The sequence below is a fragment of the Ursus arctos genome, chromosome X, assembly GCF_023065955.2.
Source record: "Ursus arctos isolate Adak ecotype North America chromosome X, UrsArc2.0, whole genome shotgun sequence".
In the NCBI taxonomy this organism is placed as follows: domain Eukaryota; kingdom Metazoa; phylum Chordata; class Mammalia; order Carnivora; family Ursidae; genus Ursus; species Ursus arctos.
In genome coordinates, this window is record NC_079873.1 from 6,990,850 (window position 1) to 7,010,332 (window position 19,483).

Genomic DNA, 19,483 nt, shown 5'->3' on the forward strand with positions numbered 1-19,483 from the left:
TAGTCTGTTTGCACTGCTGTGATCAAATCCCACAGACTGGGGGCTTCTACACAGGAGACATTCATTTCTCGCAGTTCTGGAGGCTGGCAGTCTGACACGGGGGGGCCAGCACGGTTGGGTGAGGGCCCTCTTCTCCTTCAGAGGGTTCTCGTTGTGTCCTCACATGATGGGAGGGGTGAGGGAGCTCTCTGGGGTCTCTTTTATAAGGGCACTAACTGCATTCTTGAGGGCTTTGTCCCCCTCACCTGGTCACCGCCCAAAGGCCCCACCTCCTAACACCATCACACTGGGGGATGGGATTTCAGCATACGAATTTCTGGGGCACACACATGTTCAGATCATAGCATGGGTCATGGGGCAGGTTGTCCTCTTGCCTTGTCCATCTCCAGGAGGCCCCCCCACCTCCACCCCGCACCCCCTATACGGGGCCACTGCTGTCTGCAGATTGCCTTGGCTTCCACCAGTGAGTTCGTGTCGGGCCAGCATTTCACTCTCACAAGAGAACCGATTATTGGTTCGGTTGCAGTGACTGGATTTGGAGTGGTGTGCCTCGACCCTATTTGCCCCTCGAGCCCTCTCGTTTTGACGCCTTGCTTTTGCAGAACTCGAGGTTTTTCAGAAATGCGTGTGGTCCATCTTCATACTCTGCGGTTCGGTATTTGTGCATTTGCCTACTCACTCAAATGTACTCGTAACCCCCAAGTCGATACACGTGGTACTCTCCTGGTTACTCGCGGACGTGCATGTGCACAGTGGCAAAAAGTTTGAGTCACCTGAAAGACACGCTCCCGGCTCCTCCATCCTGCTTCAGCTCTCCTACTAGAAACAAGCGTCCTTTGTACAGACTGTTTCGTGCCATGTGTTTCACATTTTTGTGCTTTTTTTAATTGGTAATTTGCTGTTTGTCGTGGGCCCGAAATGCAGGGCTGGAGCGCCTGTGGTGTTTTCACGCGCCAGAAGGCTGCAGTATGCCTTGCGGAGAGAAGCCGTTTGTCAGATAAGCTCCATTTGGGTGTGAGCTGCAGCCGGGACTTCACTGCTCATGAATCAGCGGTATATATTCAAGAAGATGTCTTTAGGGGCGCCTGGGTGGCACAGCGGTTAAGCGTCTGCCTTCGGCTCAGGGCGTGATCCCAGCGTTATGGGATCGAGCCCCATATCAGGCTCCTCCGCTATGATCCTGCTTCTTCCTCTCCCACTCCCCCTGCTTGTGTTCCCTCTCTCGCTGGCTGTCTCTATCTCTGTCAAATAAATAAATAAAATAAAAAAAAAATATATATATATAAAAGAAGATGTCTTTAAACAGAAACACAAAAAGCAGCGTTGTGTATTGACCAGTTTATAACAACCTGACCAGAGGCTTGTATATATCACTTAGGGGCATCGCTTCAGTACTCACTAATTCGGTGTTCATGGTGACTTTGTAGAACGTAATGGCCGCAAATAACAAAACTTGACTGTGCTACAGCCCGAAGGTTGGTGTCCCCCTAAAAATTCATGTGTTGGCACCTAACCGTCGATGGGATGGTGTTAGGAGGTGCGGCCCTTGGGCCGTGATCAGGCCGTGAGAGCTGAGCCCTCGTGGATGGGATTAGTGTCCTTAGACCCTGGGGAGCTCCACTGTTGTTTCCAGCATTTGAAGACACGGTGACGAGATGGCTGCCTGTGAACCAGGTTGAGGGGCTTCACCGGACACTGACCCTGCAGCTCCTTGATCTTGGACTTCCAGCCTCCAGGACTGTGAGAAACACCTTTCTGTTGTTTCTAAGCGGCCCAGTCTGTTACTGCAGCCTACAGGGACGAAGGCGGACTGTATATACATTTCGTTATAGCACAGGTGCCTTGCGGAAGCAATTCTTTCTTGCGTAAGAAAATACTACGTGTGGCTGGTTCTGCCGTGTCTTGCAGATGTCCCGAGCGATGGTTTTAATCCCAGGCTTCCTCTCCCAGGTGTAACTAGCATGGTCAATGCAGGAGCGATGAGTGGCTCTGGGAACCTGATGGATTTCCTCGATGAGCCATTCCCTGATGTGGGGACGTATGAGGACTTCCACACCATTGACTGGCTACGGGAAAAGTCCCGGGACACCGACAGACACAGAAAGGTAGGTGGCTTTCATAAAGGCATGTCAAAGGGGCTCCCTTCAAGTGGCTGGGCTGTGCTTTTGTGGGACAGTTACTGAGGTAGGGTTAAGTCACGTGTCACATACTGGACGAGATTCTGAAGAAGAGAAGGGCTAGCGAGAGAGGCAGAGATGGGGACAGGGAATTACGAGACTACCCGCTTTGGGTGGGAGGCTGTGTCATACAGAGGTATGGTGTGGAGGGCGATGAGGAGACTCCAGAACCAAACAAATCCGGTACATCCTGCCCTTGACGCCTTTAGGCTGGGTGACTTTTGGGGCGCCGTTTCTAGACCCTGGTTTCTCCTCTACAAGGCTGGAGGTCACTATATCTAAAGATGGAGCGAGTTGCGTGTGTATGAAAGCACATAGCACAGTGCCGGCAGCTAGTTGGCGATCAGACTATATTTTAGTGGCCACCATAAAGTTGGGTATCAAGTGCTGTGGGATCATTCAGGAGGGACGGTTAGGCAAGGGTTTTTTAGAGACGGTGACATTTCAATTGGGCCTTGAAGGTTGACTAGGAGTTTGCTAGGCGAAGAAAGGGGAAAAGATTCTAAAATCAGGAGGGGCCCCTTTGTAAAGTCACAGAGGCATGAGAGAACACGGCATGATAGGTGGTTCAGGAGCTCTGCGGCCCAGGGGAGGGTCCACAGAAGGGGTGGACACGGGCAGATGGCCACACCAGAAATGACCAAGTAGGCCATGAAGACGTGTTTGGGTTTCATCTTCATGGTCACAGAATACAAGAAAGACGCACCGCTGAGGGAGAAACAGGAAGCTTGGAAATCAGTTCAGGAGAAAGAGGAAGAAGGTCTGACAGAAGGCAGCGAAGTGCACATGCGGAGAGGCTCAGGGTCAGGGGTTATTCCGAGGAGCCCCTGACAGGATTTGGTGGTGGTGGGGTATTGGGGATAGGCAGGGAGGGGAGTCCAGGATGAGGCCGTGGCCGCAGGTAGAAGGGGGTGATGGCCTTGTTGGCAAGAAGGAAGGAAAGGGGAACAACAGATTTGAGGGGGAGGCCAGTGAGTTCTGTGTCAGCCACTTTGAGTTTGAGCTGTTGACCCAGGCTGCAGCTGGGGGCGGTTGGCAGGTGGCGAGAACTCCGTAGCAAGGGCGAGGTCAGGGCTGCGGTGCAGGAGGAGGGGGCCCCGGCGTGTGAGTGGGCCCCGAAGCTTTAGAAGCGGCCGAGGTGGCCCCGGTGTGTGGCGGGAGCAGTAAGGAGGGAGTCAGAACTCCGGGCCCTGCCGAGATAATTTAGTGGGTGCCGTGGGTCGGCGGGGCGCCTGTGGCCGACACCTGGGAGAGGCGGGAGAGGTGAAGGAGGGGGACCAGCAAAGTGGCCGCGGGTGCGAGGAGGAGAGAGGGGCGAGGACGGGGCCGCCAGCCAGCTCACTTTCCGCGGAGAGGTGAAGTAGGAGGCAGCCCCGCAGCGTGGGCACTGTCGGCGGCCTCGGGGAGGGCACCTTCCCAGCCGGACGGGGGTGACATCGGAGCGCCGCTGGGTCCCATCATTGCGCGCAAGTTGACGGGAAAAGGGAGCAGAGACGTCCGTAGGGGGTGAGGTGGAGTCCAGAAGATGAGCCAGCCTCCTGGGTCCGGTGTGGAGGAACGTGGCAGAGGGGGCAGCCCTCGGCCCGGAGCGGAGGGTGCGGGACTCTGGCCCTCGGGCCCCGCCAGCTTGGCACGTGCTCCGGTGAGGAAAGTTGCCCGCAGCTGCACGCATTCACAGGCGCGTTCCCGCCGGCCTTCTGTGCCGCCGGAGCAGAGTCGAGGAGTTGTGACAGAGGCCGGCTGACCGGCAGAGTTGAAAATCTTTCGAGAATGTTCTGAGGGGCTCTGAGAGGAAGGGCGTCTCAGAGCACGGTCGGGAGGAGAGGGCAGTGTGCTCAGACGCTGCATCCGCCTGCTGAAGGTGGGCCGCGCTAATTCAGAGTTCTTGCTGTTGACATTTGACCTGGAAAACCAAAGAAGGAGATGAACTCTTGTTGAAGAGCTGCTTTTGTGAGCAGACCGTAAGGTGAGGGGTAAAGTGGTAATTCTTATTGAAAATGGTGACAGCGACTGGCTGTCTCCCTTCAGAATGGCTTCTGAATCATCAAAGTTCAAATCACACTTAGGAAGTTTTTTAATTAAGTGGATTTGGAGGGGGATTCTAAGTCTTCAGCGGCTACGATGGCATCTCTACAACTGTGTGTGAACCCGAAAACCCATTTTGCCATCGTGCCAGGTAGTGGGAAGCGTGACGCAAGTGGCAGTTTGGTCACTTACATTCATTTTCTCACTCACCCCGTTTCCCGGAGGAAACTGTTTCAGGGAAGGAAGTGTGAACTGGAAAATGTACCCAGAATCAACTGCTGTGTCTTTCTGTTTCTAGATAACCAGCAAAAGCAAGGAGTCCATATGGGAGTTCATCAAGAGTTTGCTGGATGCCTGGTCAGGCTGGGTGGTGATGCTGCTTATCGGCCTGCTGGCGGGTACGTGGGGGGGCGCGCGGCAGCCCCCTGGGCCGGAGCCGGAGGCGCCGAGCCCAGAGCACCAGCTCTTCCTGCTCGGGCTGGTGTTCCCAGATGGACCGGTTCCCTTTTACCCCGAGCAAGGGATGTATTACTTGAAATACCTCAGAGCAAACTACATGACCACACATTTAACATAAAACGTCTCATCAATCAGGCAAGACCCCAAGGCACGGGCCCAAATGCAGTCATTGGAAAAAAGCTGTAATTAGAGAGCCGGCCGGCCGTTTCTGCACAGCACACAGGTTTATGGCCATCCTGGATTTTATCGAAAGCACATAGTTTGCATTCTGTAGTCCTTGCTTATGTAGACGGCAAGCAAGTATGAGAAAACTTTGATCTCGAATAAGAAGGCGCCATGTGAGAGTGTTTTTTACTAATACTGGCAGGCCCTGCAGTGAGTTGTACACATCCTGGGATACTCGGAGAATAATCGGAGACACCCGCGGGGCTTGAGGCAGGCCCGGGGCAAATACCTCCAGCCCGTACGTTGTTTTGACCCTCAAGGACTCTGCGTCCTTCATTTTTATAATCCCAGCACCATGCTTGCAAGCAGTTGATGTTTCCAGAGTGAGTGGAGGAGTATCTGGAGGGGAAACCTGCCCTTTTAATATCAAATGTACCAGCTCTCCTTGGCAATTCTTGTGCCGGGACGTATTTCCTTTTAGGAGGCTCTGAAGGTTAATGTCTAAAAATTAAAAAATCTGAGCACACTAAAAGCGACTCCCTTAATAAAAATCACTTACCTGTAATAACAGAAGAGTTATGGTTATAGGATTGATCAGAGAAAGACTGTAATAAAGGCAGAACATAGTAAATGCTCTAAGAAAGACAGAATGCTAACAGGGCATAGATACAAATTGTGTGATTACAGAGGATTTTGACTTCTGGACGAATCTTTCATTTATTCCATACACAGTCGCGGGAGGGGCTTGGTTGCCAGGGAGGGCCTCCCTCGGCCTCGGCCGGCCCACGCTCCAGAGCCAAGAGGCGTGCTGAATGAAGGGGGATCCTTTTCCTCTAGTCACGGTGGCTGTTCCGCCTTCCGTTCCCAGGGGCAGCCGCGGTATAGACCGGCAGCAGCGTTGGCAGGGAATTCGACTTCGTGGCTATACAGTGTTTCGCCACCAATTTGTTTGACTGCTTCCACGAACACCTTTGAAAGCGGGCAGGGTAGGAATTTGCTGTGAATGTGGATGTCTTTATTTAGAATAGATTGGTGAAACTGTATACCGTATCATTGTTCTTGGCTTCTAGGCAGGAGAAATAAATAGAGGAAATGAAGAAATCTAGAATAGATGTTCTAGCGTCTTGCCAGAGAAGACAGCACAGCATGGATTTAGTGGCTGACGGAAGAGCCCGATTGGGCTCTCTTTAACAAACCTGATATTGACCGGTTGGTTTCCCTAACAACCCAATTTCCACCAGTTCTTTCAGGAAGAATCACCCAGGGTATGAAAGCAAACAATGTTGCTGCCTGTGCTCCAAGTCAGTAGTATCCCCAGAGATGGTGCCCTAGCCTTGGGTAAAGCCCCCCTCCTTCCTCCCAGCCCCCTCCACCTGTGACTGTACGTGCGGCCGGGGTTGAGCGCCGCCTGCCCAAGGGCGCTCTGCGGACACCCCAGCCAGACGGAGGCAGGAGGAAGGCGAGAGGGGGAGGACGCGGACAGTGAGGGTGGCCAAAGTGTGCCTCCAAGGGAAAGCCGGCAAGTTGTGTCCGCTTCACTTTTCTCTTCCCCAGTGGTTCTGACAGTGGGGAGGACCCCGGGGTCCCCCTGCCTGGCCAGTCCTCTGTCCTCAGCGGCGCCCTGGACCTTGTATTTGACTCCCACGGTGGGGAGGCCCAAGCGGCAGCTCCTGTGCGGGGCGTTTACCGGGAGTCCCCACTGGGTGTCGCTGTTATTCCACCGAACGAAGCCCAGCGGCCCCGTCAGGGTGAGGGACAAGGTGATTGCAAGCGAACGAAGAGCGACGAAATCCGGGCTGATCACTGGTGTCGCCCTTGGATATGCACAGGACCCCTCCCTCGCCTTCTGTAGGTCTTTGTTCGAATGTCTTCTCACGCTTGAGGCGTTCCCTGACCACCTTTCCTCAAAGTCCCCTCCCTCTCTCAGCCTTGACCCCCTCGTCCTGGGGTGTGTGTGTGTGTGTGTGTGTCAGTAAAAGCTTTATGAAGATGTAATTCACCCCGTCAAACTGTACAGTGCAGCGCTTTCTAGCATATTCAGAGTCGGAAAACCATCCACGCTTCCACTTTGGAACCTTCTCATCAGCCCCCAAAGATTCCCCATCCCCCTTAGCTATCAAACCCCGCTGCCCCCAGCCGCCTCCCAGCCCCAGGAGGCCGCTCATCTCACTCGGTCTCCCTACATATTTGCCTGTTCTGGATGTTTCGTTAAGTGCAGTCCTACAGTATGTAGTCTTATGATCAGCTTCTTCACGCGGCGTCCTGTGTCCGGGGTTCGACATGGAGCGTCGCCCCTACCTTGGCACGCAAACCACACAGCAGAATCTCCCCCCCCAACTTATGGACTAGACACTGTACACACACATACACACTCGTGTGATTAGGATATGAGAGGTATGTTGATGGGGGAATGCCTGGGAGGCACATCTAGCCCAGACAGGAAATCGGGAATGGCTTCCCGGAGGAGGTGATGTAACTATTGAATCTGGAAGATAACTAGGAGATTGCCGGGTCTGGGAAGGACAGTGCTGATTGAGGTGGTGTAGAGAGGAGAGCCTGGTGTGCTCCAGGAGCGTGGTGTGGGCAGGAAGGGGGGGGGGCGTTAGTGATGGAAAGAGATGAGGCGGAAAAGGTATGAGGGGCCAGCTGTTCGAGTTTGCCACCTGCTAAGGATTTAGGCGTTCTCCTAAGAACAGTGGGCAGCTTTCGACGTAACAGGAGAGCAGGCGTGCGGATGCAGGTGGGGAGTTGATATTGTTATAAAGATCCGGTAAAAGTTTGAAAAATTTCGTAGCCTGAAGGTATTCCCTGCCTCCGTAAAAGACTCTGGAATGGGTTATTCTAGAAAGAGATCCAAGGTAGCCTTCTGTGGCCCACTGCACACCCCAATTTATCTCTCTTCTGTTGGCATTTAAAGTAGTTTTCTTCTTATATAGATCCACAATCCCTTATCCATGATTTTAAAAATCCAGAAAGTTATAACAAGTAGGATTTTCCAAATTTGGTTCCCATTTGGTGGCAAAACCTTACTTAAATGATGAGGCTGTTAATAGTTCTTATGCCTCCATTTCGTCTGAATTGTCAGGTTTGTCTGCAGAATGTTAATGTGTGTGATCCCAACATCAGGCCCCAGAAGCCTCTGAGGGGTTACCTCATATATAGGGCCTGTGTACCCTGTTTCTAGAATTTGGAAGGGATGAATTCTGAAAGCTGCTTGGCCCCAGTGGCTTGTGATGACTTAAGCCCTGCATGTCTGTCGCTCCTGCTGGTTTTAAGCCACCCAGGCATCACCTATCCTTGGCCTGTTTCTCATTGGGCTGGGCAAGGCCTTGCCCACGCCGGAAGTGCTCAGGAGACCTCTACATGGCCCTTCTGCAGCGTGGTCCCCTCCTTCGGCACGGCCTGCGTGGCCGCCGAGCTCCTGCGTCGGGCCCCAGGCCCTGTGTTCTCCTGCCTCATCACAGCAGGCCTCCTCTAAAGTGGCTCTTGCTGCTTCTTCCAGGCACCCTGGCTGGGGTCATCGATCTCGCCGTCGACTGGATGACCGACTTGAAGGAGGGGGTCTGCCTGTCCGCCTTCTGGTACAGCCACGAGCAGTGCTGCTGGACTTCCAACGAGACCACTTTTGAGGACAGGGACAAGTGTCCCCTCTGGCAGAAATGGTCGGAGCTTCTGGTGAATCAATCAGAGGTGGGTTTCTGGTCAGGGTCTTGGCTGGGAGAGCCCACCATTCCGCAGGCGCTTTGGAACACCACGGGGCCTTCTCTGGATGGCTGTGCTTCCTTCCAGTGTCTGTTCTGATAACTGTCCTTGGCTCAATCCCAGTGCGACTTGGCTTCTTCTGGCTCTGATGTGCAAACTTAAGTTGGGAAAGCGTTCCCTACTGATTCACGTGCATGATATGTGTAGATATTTATAAAAGTCCTGTTATTTTTCTGACCGAGAGTGGTTTGCTGACTGTGCTGAAGAAGCAGGGTTGCTCTTTATACCTTCAATAAGAAAAGAAGTTATCTCTTTTTATGAGAAACAATACCAGCTTTAGTGAGATATGATTCACATTCTGTATGGGTCTCCCATTTAAAGTGTACCGCACGCTGGCTTTTAGAAGATGCACAGAGTTGTGTTACCATCCCCACCATACAATTTTAGAACACCTTCATCACCCCAGGAGAAACCTTGTATCCGTTGGCAGCCACTCCCCATTCCTCCCAGCCCACCAGCCCTAAGCAACCCCTGATCGCTCTGTCTCTGAGTGGAATCCTACGCTATGTGGGCTTTGGTATCCCACTTCTTTCACTCAGCATCAGGTTTTTCAGGTTCATTCATGTTGCAGGATAAATTGGTGTTCCCTTCCTTTCCATGGCTGAGTCTTATTTCATTGTATGGCTAGACCACATTTATCCGCTCCGTAGTTGAGGTGCTGTTAGGAATGATTTTGTTGGGAATGTTTGTTTACAAGCTTTTGTGTGGCCGTGTTTTTCATCTCTCTTGGGTCTAGACTTAGGGAATTGCTGGGTCCTGTGGTAACTCTGTGTTAAACCTTTTGAGGAACTGCCTGAATGTGTTCCAGGGCAATTTCGCCATTTTCCATCCCCACCAGCCGCGTGCGAGGGCTATTGTTGGTCTGCCTCCTCGTTGGCACTTATGATTGTCTGGATTCGATTCTAGCCATCCGAGTAGGTGTGACGTGCCATCTCATCGTGGTTTAAGTATCGTCTTCTGGTGCATTTTAAGGGTGAATTGCAGAGGATGTTTCTGGGCCTCCTGTGATGGGAGTGTTCCAGGTGCAGGGGGTGTAGCGGTGAACTGCCAGACTTGGTGCTTGCCTTCACGGCACTTAGAACTTCAGATCTGTACAGAAATCTTCATTCGGGAAAAGGGTTAACTTGTAACTGAACTCAGTGACGATGACAGTGACTGTGGGTCACTGACAGATCAGAAACTCAGGGGGCAGGGAGCTAGGTTGGTGAGATTCACATGAGGGGTAGCGTGAGGATGTATTTTTGCAAGATGGATGTGATTGTCCCTCCCCCCGCCCCCCACAGTTGTGTTTTCTTTTTTTCTTGATGGACTTAGCACAGCTGAAGGATATGTGGAGTGCACTTGGCCATTTGGCTAAACCTCTTCCTCAGTGGAATTGAAAATTAATTCCTTCCAATCTCAGAAGTAGACAGGGATCTTGAAATCTCACACCTTCTCAGTGCTCTCCATTACTTCCCAACATAAATTCTCTACTTGGTTGATGGGAGTGGGCAGGTGAAATTGGCTGGACACCATATTTTATTTTGTCTCCTACTTGCAATATGTTTTTTTGGGGGAAATATGGCTGTCCATCTTTTCAGCCGTTTCTAAGATTTATACTTTGATTCAAAGAATGACTGTTAGCAGAATGAGAAGTTATTTTTAGTCTCAAAAAGTACGGTTTTAAGTGGGTGGGATGTATTCCTCAGTCCGATTTCCCCTGCATAGGGTGTGAGTGTACGGGATTGTAAAGGCCACACCAGCCTCCTGGAACGTGGATCTGCATTTAACAGGCGCACATGTGGCCGTATCCATGGCCTGACTTGTAGGTGACCTCGCTTTGCTCCGCCCCTTGCTTGACTAATCCAGATGGTGGCAAGAAGCTGAGGCCGAGAGAAGTGTCTCCACCCGGTAGCCCAGGTCCTCAGCATCAAAGACCCGAGACTGTGTGTTTGCTTCAGAGACCATTCTTTATTCGTCAGATAATTTGGAATGAACTGTTCGGAGCATTATTCTGAAGGCAGGGATTGTGTTTTTCGCTCTAAAAGTGCCTGCAGAGCTTGCTGCAACACATTTTGCTGCCCCCCCCCCCCCGCCCCCCAGAGCGTCTGACTCGGCAGCCCCGGGGCAGAGCCCAGAGTCTGTGCTGCGTCCATGTGCCCCGGGGACACTGGTGCCGCGGGTCCGGGCCACGCCAGAGCAGCAGCGCCTGCACGTACAGTTCTGCCGCTTGCCGAGGCACTGATGTGGCCTTCGCGAAGGCTGGAGAGGCCAGTGCACCGCAGACGGGACAAGACGAATGTTCCAGAACTTTCGGTGTCTCACCTTTCATAACCTCTAGCGCCGGGGACGACACCAGCTGCGTGCCCTCTGCCGTATCCATGCAGGCGGAGCTCTCCCCGGTGGAGGGCATGTGTAAACGGCTCCCGGAGGGACGCCCGGTGCTGGGTTGGTGTGTACCCACGTCGCAATAGCAACGGCTCCGAAAACCAGCACTGGCCTCTCTGTTGACACAGGGCCGGCTGAGAAGCTGCCCGAGCTGCGGAAACTCCTGCTGTCCCGGCGGAGGGGGCGGGCGGGGGCGGTGCTCGGCTCTGTGACGCTCATGTGTTCTTCCTTGTTCTGTGTGTGTTGTTTAGGGGGCCAGTGCTTACATTCTGAATTACCTCATGTACATCCTGTGGGCATTGCTGTTTGCGTTTTTGGCCGTCTCCCTGGTGCGCGTGTTTGCACCATACGCCTGTGGCTCGGGGATACCAGAGGTGAGTGGTGGCCTGATTTCTTTTGTGCCGATAATAAGAAAAGCAAACACTTATGTAGCACTGAGGTGCCAAGCACAGTCCCGAACATCTGATATCTGTTAACTCATTCAGTTCTTAGAGCGAGCCTGTGAAGTAGGTTCTGCCATTTCTCATTCGATAGTCGAGGAAACTGAAGCACAGAGAGGTGAAGTAACTTGCCTGAGGTCACACAGCTGGTTAGCTACAAGTCGAACCCAGCTGTCTGGCTTCAGAATTGATGCTCTATATTCAGGATGTGTGCTCTTTTGCTTCTCAGATGATTAAATTCTTGTCTTTGCAAACCAGGCATAACTCTTAAAGCCTGTGGAATCAGAGTTCATTAACCACATATGGAAATGTGGCACTTTAGAAACTTGTCAGTGCACCTAGGATGTAATGTGAAAAAAAGACAGTAACGGAGGTTTGTTGCTCGGAACGTTGACTGATGAGTCAACTCTCTCATGAGTGAACTCCCTTGCTACGTTTTGCTCTTCTGGTGGCGGGGTAATAGCAGTCTTTAAAACACTTAACTGCACACTCAGGGCGTGCACTGTGGACGCCCCCCCGTGAGTTTAGAGTTCTTAGATTTTTTAGCACTTTCGTGTAACCCAAGTGTGAGGGAGGTGACCTCATCGATCAAGAGGAATGCTTGAGATGAAACTGCAAACCGAGGAGGACCTACTAGCTAGAATAATGATAACTGAGCAAGTTCCCCCAAAAGCCCAGACAGTGGACATTTTAGCCAGAAATAAGTTTAAAAGTTCTTATATTGGGGTGTCTGGGTGGCGCAGTCGGTTAAGCAACCCACTCCTGGTTTCAGCTCCGGTCACGATCTCAGTGTCATGGGATCTAGCCCTGCGTGGGGCTCTGCACTTAGCTTGGAGTCTGCTTGGGACTTTCTCTCTCCCTCTCCCCCTTCCCACTGCTCGCTCTCTCTCAAACAAACAAATGTATTTTTTAGGAAGTTCTTATATTGCCACTGTAATCAGTGCAGCTCAGTTATCCTTCAGGTGGGTGCTTCAGCAGTGCCCCTGGAGGTGGAGATTTTGAGTTTAGGATGAGACCGGTTGTGGCAGCAGACCCACATTGGTGCCTGCTCCCCTGACTCACACTTCTTGGTGGTACTTGCCAACACCGCTGCTGTTCCGGACAGTTCTTGGAAAGGGCTGGAGTCATCGAAAGATTGTCAAAAGAAGGGCCCGGTGTTATCCTGTTCCAGGAAAGAGAGAAAAAAGGAACATGTCATGCTGACTTCTTGTTGGTTTGTATTCACACATTGCTGCAGGGACGGGAAAAGCCAGCCGCAGCACCTTCCTGTTGCCTTAGCAGAGTCCGTTCTGCTCCCGCGCAGCACGGGCTTCCCCGCAGGTCACAGGGCTGTGCGCGTCGCATGGGCCAAAGCACGGCGCTGCTGGGGCAAGAGGCATTAGGAGCACAACACGTAAAAACTTCATCAGTGACACATATGAAAAAGATAGAAACCTAGAAAAACAGTAGCCCAGGGACGCCTGAGTGGCTCAGTCCGTGAAGCGTCTGCCCTCGGTTCAGGTCACGATCCTGGAGTCCTGGGATCAAGCCCCACATCGGGCTCCCTGCTCAACGAGGAGCCTGCTTCTCCCTCTGCCTGCTGCTCCCCCTGCTTGTGCTTTCTCTCTCTCTGACAAATAAATAAATAAAATCTTTAAGAAACCCAGTAGCCTAGTTTACACGTGTGAAACGGTTAAGAAACATAGGCTCGCTAGTGCGTGTGTGGACGGGTAGATATTGGAGGCCCACGCCGCGTGCGTTTTGTGTGTTCCTGCCCGGCTCCGTTCGGCTGGTGCCATTTTCTGCGTGCATTCGGTTTCTCCCGGATGAAATTGTGCATAAACAGACGTGAAATTTGCATTATGCTCTAGTTCTTCCCCAGTGCATGAATCACATTGGAACAAATTTGGGTTTTCGAAACAAGCGTTATGGCAGAACAGACTGTGTCGTACTTGGTATCTAAGACCCAAGGCACCCTGGACACTGAAGAGCACAGACTGGTGTCGGCCTCTCCGTTTGATGATCCCACTGCCTGACAGTGGGCTTTTTTGGACCCACACTGCCTTTCCAAAATGAGCAGGTGGCCGATGGGGAATTGGAAAACTTAAAGCAGCAATAAAAGGGGTGATGGGCAATCCCATCTTCCCCTTCCAAGAATCAGAGACACATGGCTCAGCTTGGGATCTTGTAGACAGACAGGGGGCGTGGACGTGAGCTCCGTCTGTGAGGGGCTGCCTGGACCTGGTCTTCGCCCAAAGCGGGCATCTCTTTGTGACAGCCAAACTGGAAAGGAGTTAACTCCCAAGTGGAGCATGACGTTTCCTGTGTGGCGGACGTGCAAGGCACACACTGGTGTGCATGAAACTCAGGAAACAGTAGCAGGTGAAAAAAGTGGCAAAAAATATATAAAGTATGATTCTGTTTATACAGAGTCCACAAACAGCCACAGTGAAACCACACACTATTTAGTGACACACGTGTGCTAAACGTATAAAGGCAGGCAAGGAAGGTTCCGCTGAGGGAGCAAACACAGGGCTTTCATGGGTACCCATCCTTCTCTCTGATGTGCTGGTGGGTACATGGGTTCTTGTTTTTTAATACAGTTTTAACCATATATTACACGTAACATTCATTTCTCGATTTGTGAAAGAGTTCACATAGTTTTTTTTTTTTAAAGATTTTATTTATTTGAGAGAGAGAGTGTGTGCACGATCAGAGGGGAGGGGAGAGAGAGCGCAGAGGCAGAGGGAGAAGCAGACTCCCCGCTGAGCACGGAGCCCCACGCAGGGCTCGATCCCAGGACCTTGGGATCATGACCTGAGCCGAAGGCAGACGCTTCACCGACTGAGCCACCCAGGCGCCCCCATAATAATCTTTTAAAGTGTCAGGAACCCAGTGGAGGAGAGCTTGAAATTCTTAACCTTAGAGTCCAGCTCTTGGAGGAAAGGGACAGAGTAAAAAAGAAATGTAAATAAGTGGTTCACACATTGAAAGAACCTCCTAGTGAAAACCCAGCTAATTGCCTAAACCGACTTCACGCAAATTGAGATACAGTCCCACTCTCCCTCAGTCTGGCAAAGATCCTAACCGAGCTCTTTAGAAAAGGAACCTGTCTTGGTCCGCGGCGGTGCCGGGGGGCGCGGTGTCAGGGCAGCCGGGGCAGTGCTGCCTCCAGCACGTTGACGGATTGCTCATCCTCCGTAGTGTTTGCTTCGGAAAGGTTTTGGCTGCCTAGAATGGACGTTCCTTTGGAAACATTTTTAAAAATGCAGATTTAGGGGCGTCTGGGTGGCACAGCGGTTGGGCGTCTGCCTTCGGCTCAGGGCGTGATCCCAGCGTTATGGGATCGAGCCCCACATCGGGCTCCTCCGCTATGAGCCTGCTTCTTCCTCTCCCACTCCCCTGCTGTGTTCCCTATCTCGCTGGCTGTCTCTATCTCTGTCGAATAAATAAATAAAATCTTAAAAAAAAAAAAGCAGATTTAGAGAACATTGACTTTGTGTCATAAATACTCTTGTTTAAGCTCTATAAAGCACATTGACAAGTGTTCTTGGACGTGGGGCGTTAGAGAGAGGTGGGCAAGGGTGCCCCTCTTTCTGTCGCTGTTTGCTTTGTTGGTAGAACCACTGTTGACTCTCTAAGAAATCACGTCCTCTTAAAACTTACTTTGAATTGATGTTTCAGTTCATTACGAAGAGTAAGCACTCTCACAAATATTTATTTACCAGAAAGGGTTACAGGTAACACTAGCAAGTTGCAAAACCACCCCACACATCCCGTGAAAGCTCTGCTTGATTCAGTCTCTATTAATTCATATTAAGCAAGTGATTAGGTTTTGGCATTTACTGGGAATGAATTCGCTTTCTTTAGTCCCTAATTTGATCATGACAATTTTATAAAATCATTATGGAGAATTACAAAATACCGATTACATTGTTCATTTCACCACATGTCATGGCTGGCAGACGCTCAGGTAATTTAGATGCTTGTAATCTTCTAAATGGTATTACACTCTTAAACTGTACCCTAGGGTCCAAATCCATATTAACTAACTGACAAAAAATTATAGATAATTTTATTCGAGGCAACACAAAAGGGCAGGACTGTGGCAGGCGTAATAAAGCATCCCTTGAATAAAGAGATCTGAGATCCCTCGAGCACAGGCTCAAATAAGCCACCTACCACTAGTTAAAGACCACTTCCACCACCGCTAGTCTGTCTGCCATTAGTTAAAGGCTAGTTCAGGAAACACTGTCCGACTATAGAGCTAGAAGACCTCACTCGTGCTCTACAGGAAGGAGCTCACTGAGTGCTTTGGAAACGCGCGCCCACACGCTCACTGGCCTGGTCTTTCTCTGTGAATGAAGAAACAGATCAATAGGGGCGCCTGGGGGGCGCAGTCGTTAAGCGTCTGCCTTCGGCTCAGGGCGTGATCCCGGCGTTCAGGGATCAAGCCCTACATCAGGCTCCACCGCTGGGAGCCTGCTTCTTCCTCTCCCACTCCCCCTGCCTGTGTTCCCTCTCTCGCTGGCTGTCTCTCTCTCTGTCAAATAAATAAAAATAAAATCTTAAAAAAAAAGAAACAGATCAATAATGCCTGAGGTGAAGGTCCTGCATTCGTAGGCCTTTAAGAGTTTGAAGATTAGCTCACTTCACGACCCTCCCCAAATTGCCAAAGGTGACCTGATGCCGGAGAGTGTTTTGGGACCGTCCCTGAAGTATGGAGAAATTAGGAATACCTGTACTACTCTTTTCAGGACTGGAGCAGTGGCTCTCCATGTGGACTGCATTTTTGAATCACCTGGGGAGGCTGTAAAAATCCCCATGCCCGGGATACACCTCAGACCAACTGCATCACATCTCCCCCGGGAAAGAGCCAGTCCTCACTGCTTTCTGATTCCCCACGTGATTCCAGTGAGCGCCAAGGCCTTGAGAAGGGCTTGAGAAGGACCGTCATAGCTTTTTGAGACGTTGATTTCTCGGCAGAGCAATGTCCACTAGGAGGCACTTTGAAGATACGCAAATATCCCGACACCGATGAGAGAGAACCTTGTCCCATTGTGTTGTGTTATGCAGCCGCAAGGCAGAAACGGACCGCAGATTTCACTGGCTGACTCACTAACAAGTGAGGCTTGTAAATTGCCAGCTCACACAGTAAACATTCACTCCAGTTCAGCCGGTTGTGGGAGAGGTTGAAGGTAAAAAATGATTTACCCATTGGTGATGCTTCTGTATCCAAAGAATAGGGGTTTTGGGTAAAGAGGACTCCAATATATGAGATTCACCACTGAGGTTGGCACCCAGCTGAATTCTAAAAGCGTAATGCAAACTGCACCTTTACAAGGAAAGCCGTTATTTGGCTTTTGTTTGGCATTTACAAGATGTGGAGGATCTGAAAATGGAGCAGGATGGCTTTACCTGTAGTCAAAGTCCTTCTCAATCCCAGAGGGCAGGATTTGACGGAAGGGAAGGAGTTGTTCCAGAGTCAATCATCTTTATATCCCCTGGAGATGTGTTATCAGAATGTTGAGTGTCGTCTTTTTCCAACATCACGTTAAGAGTATTTTTGAACATACAGAAAAGTTGAAATAATGGGGCAGTAAACTCCCATACCCCTGGCCTGCAGCAGGGGTCAGCAGACTTTTCCAGTAAAGGGCAGGGAGTCACTGTTTTAGGCTTTGTGAGCCGAGAGGTAAAATCTAGCAACTGTTCTCAGTAAAAGGCTAGTAGTCTTGTGTGTAAATTACATTTAAAAATGTTAAAAGCACCATTAGTTCGTGGGTCATACAAAAACAGGCAGTGGGCTGGATTTGGCCCTTGGGCCATAGTTTGCCGACCCTGACCTACGGCTGAGTTGACATTTTGTTCTATTTGCTTGTCACAGAGCTTAGCCAGCTTTCTGTTTCCTTATCTTGGACTTCCCCCGATAATCAACAATTAACAGTTGAAAATCAATAGATACGTGTTTCTCTTCAACACAACAGAGGGTAATAGGAACAGGATAAAATGCCATAAAGAAACTGAGACCCTGATAATCACTTCTTCAGTCTTCATTATGATCTCTTATTACTTTAGAAGTTCCCTTTTTTTTTTTTAAAGATTTCTTTATTTATTTCAGAGTGTGTGTGTGGGGGGCGGGGGTGGGGGGGGAGACGGGCAGAGGGGGAGAGAGAGAGAGAGTCTAAAGCAGACTCTGCACTGAGTGTGGAGCCCGATGCAGGGCTCGACCCTGTGACCCTGAGATCAGGACCTGAACTGAAACCAAGAGTCGGTTGCTTAACCCGGGTGGCGCCCCAACTTTAGAAATTCTTAAGGTTTGCTATGCATCAAATGGTTTCAAGTTAGCATTAATATGTTATTATAAATTCTGTTAATATAAAATTCTAGTCCAACCCAAAACTAAAGGAGCTTCTCTTCGGTATGAGCGGGTGAGTCTAGTGCCAGGCAGTTAGTTCCCTCGCTGTGGCATCGAGGCGGCTCACCCTCCCTCGTTCTCCATCCTGTTTCAGATAAAGACCATTTTTTAATTTTATTTTATTTTTTTATTTTTATTTTATTTTTATTTTTATAATGATTTTTTATTATATTATGTTAGTCACCATACAGTACATCCCCAGTTTTCGATGTAAGGCTCGATGATTCATTAGTTGTGTATAACACCCAGTGCACCATGCAATACGTGCCCTCCTTACTACCCATCACCAGCCTATCCCATTCCCCCACCCCCCTCCCCTCTGTAGCCCTCAGTTTGTTTCTCAGAGTCCATAGTCTCTCATGTTTCATTCCCCCTTCTGATTACCCCCCCATTTCTTTATCCCTTTCTCAGATAAAGACCATCTTGAGCGGCTTTATCATCAGGGGCTACTTGGGGAAGTGGACCCTGCTGATCAAGACTGTCACCCTGGTCCTGGTGGTGTCCTCCGGCCTGAGCCTGGGGAAAGAGGGGCCGCTGGTGCACGTGGCCTGTTGCTGTGGCAACTTCTTCAGCAGCCTTTTCTCCAAGTACAGCAAAAACGAGGGCAAGAGGCGCGAGGTGAGCAGACTCTGCTCCCGTCTGCACTGATGGCCTCTTCTGGAATCCCCGTCCCGGCTCACCTGCACACGCAGGTTCGCGTGGTGGGGCTGGGGGCTTACACAGAGCTCTTTGCCTCGCAGGTGCTCTCTGCCGCCGCCGCCGCTGGAGTCTCCGTTGCCTTTGGGGCTCCAATCGGGGGCGTGCTCTTCAGTCTTGAGGAGGTGAGAAGGGGCAGCGAGTTGGGGGGGATTCGTGGTTTCGGGGGGCTGAGGAACATGTGGATGGCTAGCACAGTGGGAGGCCTCCATCTGTAGCCCTTTGAGGACAGCACTGGAAGGAGTAGTGACCACATTCCTGCAGCTCATTAAGAAGCCACGACTTTCGCCGTTAAATGTGTTTTCAAGTATTATTTTAAAAGTGCCAATGTAATTTTTTTTTCGTTTTTTGAAGTTTGCAATCTCTCTTTCTCATAACCAACTTAATGAGGCATTTCTGTTTTTGGCAACCCGAATGGATCTGTTCCAGGGGTCAGCATATGTTCTCTGCAAAGGGCCAGAGAGTAAACAGTCTAGACTCTGTGCGTCTTCCGGGCTCGGTTGGAACTCCTCAGCTTTGTCATTGGAGTGGGAAAGCCGCCGCACACAACAGCCCCATGAGTGGGCATGGCTGTGTTCCGATAAAACCTTCCTTGCGGATGCTGGAGTGTGCGTTTTATACAGTTTTCACATGTCACAAAATATCGGTTTTCTTTTGAATATTTCCAGTATCACAAAATATTTCTTTTTGACCCCAAGCATTTAAAAACGTAAAAACCATTCTTTTTTTTATTATAATAATATTTTTTTTATTATATTATGTTAGTCACCATACAGTACATCCCTGGTTTCTGATGTAAAGTTCGATGGTTCATTAGTTGCGTATAACAGCCAGTGCACCATGCAATATGTGCCCTCCTTACTACCCATCACCGGTCTATCCCATTCCCCCACCCCCTCCCCCTGAAGCCCTCAGTTTGTTTCTCAGAGTCCATAGTCTCTCATGCTTCATTCCCCCTTCTGATTACCCCCCCTTCTAAAAATGTTAAAACCATTCTT

General features: G+C 50.5%; 1 protein-coding gene across 2 annotated transcripts in view; it reads left to right on the forward strand.

Annotated features, from left to right (window-relative positions):
- CLCN4 (chloride voltage-gated channel 4) overlaps positions 1 to 19,483 on the forward strand; it is a 63,810-nt gene that overhangs the window by 24,667 nt on the left and 19,660 nt on the right. Inside the window, exons 3-8 of one of the 2 annotated variants that reach the window (XM_026478153.4) lie at positions 1,951 to 2,105; positions 4,501 to 4,600; positions 8,329 to 8,516; positions 11,207 to 11,329; positions 18,201 to 18,407; positions 18,530 to 18,610. In XM_026478153.4, coding sequence (XP_026333938.1) covers positions 1,962 to 2,105; positions 4,501 to 4,600; positions 8,329 to 8,516; positions 11,207 to 11,329; positions 18,201 to 18,407; positions 18,530 to 18,610 — 843 coding nt within the window. In that variant the 5' untranslated portion in view covers positions 1,951 to 1,961. Of the gene's footprint in view, positions 1 to 1,950; positions 2,106 to 4,500; positions 4,601 to 8,328; positions 8,517 to 11,206; positions 11,330 to 18,200; positions 18,408 to 18,529; positions 18,611 to 19,483 lie in introns of those variants that run through there. The other variant, XM_044391872.3, reaches the window with a different exon arrangement.